Genomic DNA, 9,070 nt, shown 5'->3' with positions numbered 1-9,070 from the left:
GAATAGGGCTAACAGTGAAATGGGCAAGGGAAACGGGCAGACGATGTCCATTTTGGAGCAAGAGGAACCTGATGGAGAGCGGGCTTGTTTTGATTTCCCTCATTGCTCGGTGTGCATGGCCTCTAACCTCTCTTCCACTCTTTGCCAGTCTGTTCCTGCCAGTCCAGTAATTACTGGGCCAGGTGTTTGCCTGTGTGCCTCTGCCAGGTGTTGTTGTAACCATGGCACTGGGGAGAGGCACAACTTCCCCCCCTCCACTGATAAGAGCAGCTTCCAGTTTTTCCTCTCAGTGAAGTCAGTTGGTGGGAAAAGATTCCAAGGAGCAGAGGCTGAAGGGAGGGGGAAGGAGAGAGAGAGAGCGAGAGCAAATTCAGGCACCGAGCAAAGCCAGTTAGCAGCATCTGCTTCGGTCACCAGCTGGATTGCAAACAGCCCTCCAATTTCCACCTGCTGCAGAGCAGATAATTCTGGAGCTGTTCATCAGAAGGAGCTGGGATAACTAGAGAGGACCTACACCCAAATCATTGCAAAAGAAACTTGACGCCAACAAGTCTTTTGGAACATTTTCCAAAAAGGCATCCTTGAAGTGTATGTGTGATCTCAAGGAGGAAAAAACCAAATAAGGGCAAACTGAATATTTGTAAAGTCTCTGCGCGTTTGCTTCACTGAAAATCCTGCAGTGAGATCTTGAACCAACGACTGTTTGCAGAGTGCCTGATCTTGAAAACTGCTTCCATCGTACTGGAACAGAAGCAGAGAGGCAGACCTGGAGAAACAGAGGCATTATAGAAAGAAGCAGCATCTTTGACAAAGCAACGTAAGCTCTCCAAACTGCAGGGCCACTGATTTAAGTGCAAGCAGCCGACTCTCAGGCCAGAATACTCTTCCCTTGAAATAGTATGACTGACTTATTACTGTGTGCGAGAGAGAAAGACTAAGCCTAGAGCAAGGAACGTCGCAGAGCAGGACTGATCTGAATACTCTGGTCCACTGTCAAAAACTCAACCCCCCACAGATATAGTTGGAGAATAAACTGGAGACCCACAGCATCATGGAAGATGAGGAAGGTAAGGACCTTAGATTCTTTATTTGGAAGAAAAATAAAATAAAACTTGGTTTGCTTAAGAGCTGCTCTCCAAAGTTGATTTTTTAAAACAATTAAGTAGATTTTTCTCGTGCTGCTAATCCAGTCTCTGTGTAATTAAGTAGTTACGTGTGATCACCTAGCAATCAAGAAGAACTTTTTGATTTGATTGTTTGTTGCTGTTTCCCCTGCGCAAAACATGCTTTATTTTGAATGACCTAAACAGCTAGCCAAGGGATGTGTAAGGGGGGGTGAGGCACCTGTTGTTTCTGTAACCAGTGCTTTGTAAATGCTGTTTTACATATCAAAGCAACTGTACAATGCCCCCTGTAGCTAAGTGCTGATTTGAACACCTCATTTCTTAGTTGGCTCTGATCCGTGCTTCCAGGGAGCCTCCGAGAGCTTTTTTGTTTTATAAGCCCCAGAATCGAGGAGTCCCATCTCAGTATTTGCTGTAACCCATGCAAGCTACGTAGGTCAGATTTGTGAAGTGCTTTAGACCACCCTAAAATCTCCTGGGTTCACACAGCTGATGGGGACCAGGGGAGTCCACGTGGCTGCCGGCATTCACCACGGAGAAGTCCTGGGAGGAAAAGAGCCTTCTCGTATGAAACCCTTCTTCCATGGTGCAAGGTTGCATGCCAAACCAGGAACAGGGGGGAACCTGTTGTCGGCACAAGGATGGATGCCATGGGATGGATGCAATGGCTGCTTCCAGACCCCATAACTGGATTGATTAGCCATTGTTGATCTGGCCAGCAGGCTCTGTTTGTGCCAGGGAGCAATGTGTCTCAGCCTATTCATTTTCTCTTTGGGGAGGAAAATGTCCTCTCTTTCCCCCCTCACTCTTCCCTCAGAACACCCTGCTGTTGCGTCCATCCGCTAGTACCAAAATGGCTTCCGATTTCCCCAGATCTTGGCACACAAAGTACCTTCACAATTCTTCAAGGATGGGGACACCTGCTGCCCTCCGCCTGTTGCTGGACTCCGGCTTCCCTCAGCCCCAGTCAGCACGGTGAAGCAGTCAATCTTCTATGCTGACAGAGCAGAAGATTTTCAAATTACGTAATGGGGCTGTAGTTCAGGAGATGGCTTCCTAACTTTGAATGGGAAGGGTAGGTGTTATACGGCCAGCAAGACTAACCTAAGACATTTTGCTGCTTCAGGTGGAACAATAAATAGCTCCCATATCCCCTCAAGTCACGATGCACAGCAGCACCCAAGATTAGCCAAGTCCTTTTCGCACCTGAAGCAGAAGATTTTTCCCCAGGAAGAAGCTGGCCAGGTGTCAGAAACTAAGGAGACCCTCAGTGACAGCAACCACAGGAGTCTACCTTGGGCACCTTAAATGCTCACAAATTGTTTGTGGCATATGCTTTCATGCACTAGAGGCTACTTCACTGTGACTTTTAAATAGGAGGTCAACTAGAAATAAACAGCCAAAGACAAGTTGTTATTGTTATTCTCTTGTAAAATGCAGTCACTTCTTACTTCACCGAGGGCCTTTCAAAATAATGAAAAGATGTGTTTATTTCATATACATAGTTTTGCTGGTCAATGTTTGCCTGCTGAAGAGGCACTTCTGTCACCAGGCCTTTATCACCTGAGTTGTATGTTTTTTGGATCTACCCTATTCTTGTGGATGTGGTTTGTTTCAGACTGTTTTAATATTGCATTAGAAATTGTTGTAACCCTCTCTCGGAACATTTGATGCAGGGCAGATAATAACAGTAGTCGTAATAATAATAATAATAATAATAATAATAATAATAATAATAATAATAATAATAATAATAATAATAGCAATGACAAGTTTTCTGTCTAAAAACAAAAGCAAAACAAAGCTAAGATATGTGCTTTGGACCTAGAGAGGGTTAGCAGAGCTGTCATTATTGCCACATGAGGTTGTTGCACTGCACATTCCTGCCACATTCACACCATACATTTAAAGCACTATAAACAGTTGTTGTGTGCCCCCCCCAAGTATTCTGGGAGCTGTAGTTTGTTAAGGGTGCTGAGAGTTGTTAGGAGATTCCCTATTCCCTTCACAGATCTACAATTTGCAGAGTGGTTTAACAATCTCTCTTCACAGGGAACTCCAGGAATTGTAGTTCTCGGCATCCTAGCAAACTACAGCTCCCAGAATTCCTGGGGGGGTAGCCACGACTTTTTAAAGTGGCATCATAGTACTTTATGGTGTGAAGATGATCTTGGAGTTAGTTGCCTTCTTTGGAGTTTTTTTAGGTCGGAGCCCATTCCCCTTTGGACTATGGTTGTTGGTTCTATTTTCACATGCCTCCCAAAAACAGAAGATCCTTTGGGGGAAAGGCTGTAGCTCAGAAGTAGAGCATCAGCAGAAGGTCTTAGGTTCAATCCCCAACATCTCCAGATAGGGCTGAGGACTTCCCCAGCCTGAAACCCTGAGGAACCATTGCCATTCAGTGGTGACCATAGAGGGATCAGTAGTGGATTCTCATGTTCCATTTGAGTTCCGAAACCTTTGTGTCGAGATCGCTTATTGCCTTGAAGTGAAGAGGAGCTAAAATAACTGAACTAATTTGCAGGGAAGCAAGATGAAGGGAGAACAACACCTCAGTAGGTGCAGGGGGAGAACTATATTATTTCAGTTGTTCCAAACAGCTAAGCTCCCTGTAAACCTCAATAGGTATGTGGTTGGTGTGCCACCACAAGCTTAGCTTTGTTTCAGTTGCTGTTTTTAACGTTTAATGGTGTTGTTGTGATTTAAGCATATTTTTATAACTAGATTTGAAGTAGTTTTCTGTAGGTTTAATGCAGGCCACTTCGAGTACACTTGTGAAAGTGTTTAGATATACGTGAATACTTACAAGAGCATATTTTCACAAACCAATGAATTGCAAGTTTATCTTTCATTTCTTTGGCTTTTCCCCACCTATCCACCCAGGTGACACATCCTGCCCTACCAACAGCAGCCCATCCTTCACCAGGAATGAAAGCCGCAGCCAGATCTATAGGGGGAACTATACCTTCTCCTCCTACTATCAGCACTCCTCTCCAGTGGCTGCCATGTTTATTGTTGCCTACGTCTGTATCTTCTTCGTGTGCATGGTCGGCAACATGCTGGTGTGCTTCATAGTGCTGAAGAACCGGCAGATGAGAACAGTCACCAACATATTCATCCTCAACCTGGCTATCAGTGATGTCTTGGTGGGGATCTTCTGCATGCCGACCACCCTGGTGGACAACCTGATTACAGGTGAGTGAAAGAACAAAGTGCAAACACATCGGAACATAAGAAGAGAGCCCTGTTGGATCAGTCCAAAGGCCTATGCTGACCTGCATCCTTTTCCCACAGTCGTCAGCCAGATGCGTATGAGAAGCTTTTGGGTGTTTAGAGGCATATGGTCTCTGATACAGAAGGTAATACTAACAAATGAAATGCTAACAAGTCTCCAATGCCATTAGGACTGTTTGATAAGCTTACAATGGTACCTCGGGTTAAGAGCTTAATTCGTTCTGGAAATCCGTTCTTAACCTGAAACTGTTCTTAACCGGAGGTACCACTTTAGCTAATGGGGCATCCCGCTGCCGCCGCACAATTTCTGTTCTCCTCCTGAGGTAAAGTTCTTAACCCGAGGTACTATTTCTGGGTTAGCAGAGTCTGTAACCTGAAGCATCTGTAACCTGAAGCGTCTGTAACCTGAGGTACCACAATATTTATAAATGTTGGGCCTTGCTGGTTTTGGAACCCATTTAGTGTCTCCAATAGGACTACCTTAAAATGACAGAATATGCAATTGTGCAGATGTTTCCTAGAATGCAATTATTTTCTTCAGGCAGACTTTCCTCATTTTGAAGTCTATCTTTTTTCTTTTGTGAGCTAAGGCAGCTGGTGTTCCTGTAACAAATACTGGTGGCAGAGTGACAGATATTGTATTCATAGATTAACTTCATTGGGAGACAGAATGAGAAGTATTGAGATTTATGAGGTTTGTTTTTTTCCATTCACACAGAGAACAACTTGGTTTTGTTATTGGAAAAAGGGCAACAGTCTCCAATAATAATTTCTGCTATGATTCTCCCCAAGGAGCATAGGCGCCGACTCCATGGGGCTTGAGGGGGCCCGAGCCCCCTCAAAAATTCGTTTGGGGGGGCTCAGCCCCCCCAATAATCTCGAGCGCCCCTCCAGCAGAGCGCCGCCGCCGCGCTGGCTCTGCCTGTCGACGCTTGGCGCGTCCGCGGCTTTTATAGGGCACCGGCGCGGCGGGGGGCGCCGGGCCGGGGGAGGGGGGCGGCCGACCTGTCTCCTTGGCAACCCCATTGAGCAGCGCCGGCTCCCCTGGGAGGGCCATCCCCCCGCGCCGCCGATCGCCAACACCGCCGACGCTGTGGCTGCCCGAGCCCGAGCCAAAGCCCGAGCCCGAGCCAAAGCCCGAGCCAGAGCCAGAGCCAGAGCCCGCCAGTCAGGAAGGAAGGAAGAAGGAGAAATGGGGAGGGAGACGAGGGAGGAAAATTGCGCGCAGGATGAAGAAAGGAGAAGGGTGAACGAGACAAGCTTCCAACCCAAAAAAGGGCTGGAAGACTGGGAGGATGAAGGATCGGGAAAGAAAGCGACGCCTTCCCCGCCCGCGACGTCGCCCGCTTGTCATTGGCAGCGCAGCGGGCGCCCAGAGGGGCTGGGCACCGGCGCAGGGCCGCTCCGCAGCCGCGGAGGACAGCTGCGCGGCTAGCCCTTGTGTGGCCCGGTGGCCAGGCAAGCTCGGGCGGGGACCCCCATGCAAATCTAAGACGGGAGAAGAGGGCTGAGCAAAGGGGGTCCCTTCCCTAACCTCCGGCTCTGAGACTTCCCTGCGCCCCAGAAAAGCGAAAGGATTTTCTCTCTCTTTTTTTTAATAAATATTTTATTAAGTTTTCAAATACAAAGTTAGAAACATACACTGAAGAAAAAAGTAAAAGAACAAGAAAAAGAAAAAAAGAAAAAGAAGAAAAGAAAACCAACCATTCAACACATTTTTTATATAACTAACTGGACTTCCTCGCATCTCCCTTACCCTGCATTCTTTATAATAAAGATATCAGCAAATTATTACCTTGTTTCGTACCTTATTTTGTACTTTTCAAATACTATACCTCTAAATTTAACATACTTTTCATCAGTTACTTATATCTTAAATTAAACATAGTATTACCTTAGATTTTGACCTTTTCTTACTTAACATATAATTTCCTGTTTCCCAAATCTAATTGCTGAAGCTATAGTTTCCGAATCGTGTAAATTTTTAACATTCATACAACTTATATTGTTTTTGCAAATAGTCCTTAATTTTTTTCCAGTCCTCTTCCGTTGTTTCTTCTCCCAAATCTCGGATTCTGCCAGTCATTTCAGCCAGTTCCATGTAGTCCATCATTTGTGTCTGCCACTCTTCCAGTGTGGGCAAATCTTGTGTCTTCCAATATTTTGCGATGAGAATTCTTGCTGTAGTTGCATACATAAAGAAAGTTCTATCCTTCTTTAACACTTTCTGGCCAACAATGCCCAAGAGGAAGGCCTCTGGTTTCTTGGGAAAGGTATACTTAAATACCTTTTTTAACTCATTATAGATCATTTCCCAGAAGGCCTTCACTTTTGGACAAGTCCACCAGAGGTGAAAGAATGTCCCTTCAGCCTCCTTACATTTCCAACATTTATTATCAGACAGGTGATATATTTTTGCAAGCTTGACTGGGGTCATGTACCACCTATAAATCATTTTCATAATATTTTCCTTCAAGGCATTACATGCCGTGAATTTCATTCCGGTGGTCCATAACCTTTCCCAGTCCTCAAACATGATGTTATACCCAATATCCTGAGCCCATTTTATCATGGCTGATTTGACTGTCTCATCTTGAGTGATTTTCTCTTCAACCTGCCCTCCATCCTCTTGCGGAAAACTCTTTGCCTGCCCTGCCCGTATCTCGTTTTTGCTTTTTAATTCCACACACGCACCCTTCGGACTTCGTGGCAATCGGGCGCGCGGGTGCGTTTCCTAAGAGAGTGAGGACCCCCGCCTCCTCCCCACCTGCTCCCTCACCAGCCAGCCAGCCGCGCGCCCTAGCCGGAGAGCCCCGGCCGTCCCTGTCGCGCAATCGGCTGGATCTCCCTTCAGCAGGCCGTGCTCACAACTCGGCCCAGGGACCCCCAGCAGCGGATCTCCGGCCCAGCTGAAGAATCCGGCAACAAGCCCCCTCCTCCCCAATCGCTCCGCCGAAATACGCTCCAAAACCCGCCAGATAGGCCGCCGGCCGCCAAGTCTCGTGGCGCCCTGAGCGAGGGTCTCTCCCCAACACCGCCACCTCGAACTGCGTTCTCCCGGCTACCCGAGCGAACCAGCGGCAGGACCCCGGTATGGGCCCCCCCAATATTTTTTATAAGTCGGCGCCCCTGCCAAGGAGGGATTATCCTCTTCAGTTCTTTAACATGTGCAACATGTTTGCACAACCAAATGGTGGTACTTATGCCCTGCAAATTGTGTTGAGGTTAAGGATGCTGAAAAATCCCAATTGCAGAAACTGCTGGTGTTTGCTTATTTGTACCATGTCCAGAATGAAATCAATCAAGTGAATATGGTCAGTATTCACTGTTGTTGTTTGCAGTCGACAAATAATATATGATCAATGAGACACACACCCCTTGGAATTTGCACTTCATTTCCTTTGCATTAAAATAAATGGTGTGGAGTAACATAATGATAACATAATTCATTACACATAATTTCACCATAGTAGACGGGAAGAAGGATAACTTAATATTAGTCAGAAGCCAAACTGCAGTGGAATGGAAACAGCGCTGCAGCAACAAATTCAAGGCAGAACATAAATCAATGCCTTTTTACACCCATAACTGAAGCACCTAGTTTTGGGACTTCACAGATTTCATGACATTCCTAATCCTGACTGTTTTATGTGTTTGTGCTCTCTGTAGTCAGAGGGGAAGATAGTGGAAATAGTGGAGCAAAGAGCTGGGAAAATACTACTTAACTAGCAAAGGTGGCTGACAGAGGGTCTCTGAACAAGAATGGCTTGCAACCGTTGGCTCTTGCAAAATAAGGAGAGTATCAGCAACTCTATTATTTAATTGTGTTTTATGAAAGCACAATTTCCAGTTTTGTTCTGTCCCATCTCTGGCCAAGGCTTTCTCTGTTCGCTGAATGGTAGGCATGCCCAGTCCAAGAATTCTGCAAATTTTCTCCAGTGTTCCTCAAGACCATAATTCGTGAGAAAATATAATGCTTCTCAGTGCTCATCCAAGTGATTCAGATGCCTGAATGATGAGTTCCAGTCAAATGCCATATAGACACCCAAAGACTGCAGCATGAGCTATGCCCCCAAAGTGCTTTCTCTTTCTAGAGCCACTTTTCCTAATTCACACCAAAGGTGTTGGCCTTTGGCAGAGCAGCAACTAGTTCATTTGGAGCCAGAGATTTGGCAACCATAATGGCACCCTGAACTACACCACCACAACCACTCTATTTCTCTTCCTGACTTGTTGACCCATTGTATCCCTTCCAACCCTCCAACTCTATGATTCTATGATCCCCAGACCTATGGATTATAGCATTACCCCAACAGAGTCTCTTCTGCCTGCTATCCAACAATTCTGGGAGTGAAATTGCTGTACTTGAAAGCATCTCTCAGGGTTGGCTAACCTATGAAGCCAGGTGAGGCATCTGCCTCAGGCGGCAAGATCCCCAGGGGCAGCAAATCCCAACACTGATTGTTCTTCCCCACTCGTTCCTCGTGTTGATCTCTCTTCACCCCTTCTTCCCTGGTGGGAGGACTCCCACCATTTGGGGATTTGCCTCAGGTGCCCAAATACCTTGGGCCAGCCCTAGCATCTCTAAACAGTAAATCTGGTTTTCTGGGTCGTATCAAAGTCTAAGATAGCAAGGATGTTCAGCGGCTGATTGTCAATCCAGATGAGAGGCTGGAAATTCACATTCTGCAAGCATTAGCATCTTTGTAACA

At 46.2% G+C, this 9,070-nt stretch overlaps 1 protein-coding gene across 1 annotated transcript in view; it reads left to right on the top strand.

Moving 5' to 3' along the window:
- Positions 1 to 314: 314 nt before the first annotated feature.
- Positions 315 to 9,070, top strand: part of NPFFR1 (neuropeptide FF receptor 1) — a 17,868-nt gene continuing 9,112 nt past the window's right edge. The window contains exons 1-2 of the mRNA XM_081192025.1: positions 315 to 1,067; positions 4,008 to 4,319. Of these exons, the coding sequence (XP_081048151.1) occupies positions 1,052 to 1,067; positions 4,008 to 4,319 (328 nt within the window). The 5' untranslated portion in view covers positions 315 to 1,051. The remainder of the gene's footprint in view (positions 1,068 to 4,007; positions 4,320 to 9,070) is intronic.

This window comes from Podarcis bocagei, assembly GCF_964188305.1.
Source record: "Podarcis bocagei genome assembly, chromosome: 4".
NCBI lineage: Eukaryota > Metazoa > Chordata > Lepidosauria > Squamata > Lacertidae > Podarcis > Podarcis bocagei.
The sequence above is the reverse complement of the archived record's forward strand: the minus strand, read 5'-3'. Positions and strand labels throughout refer to the sequence as shown.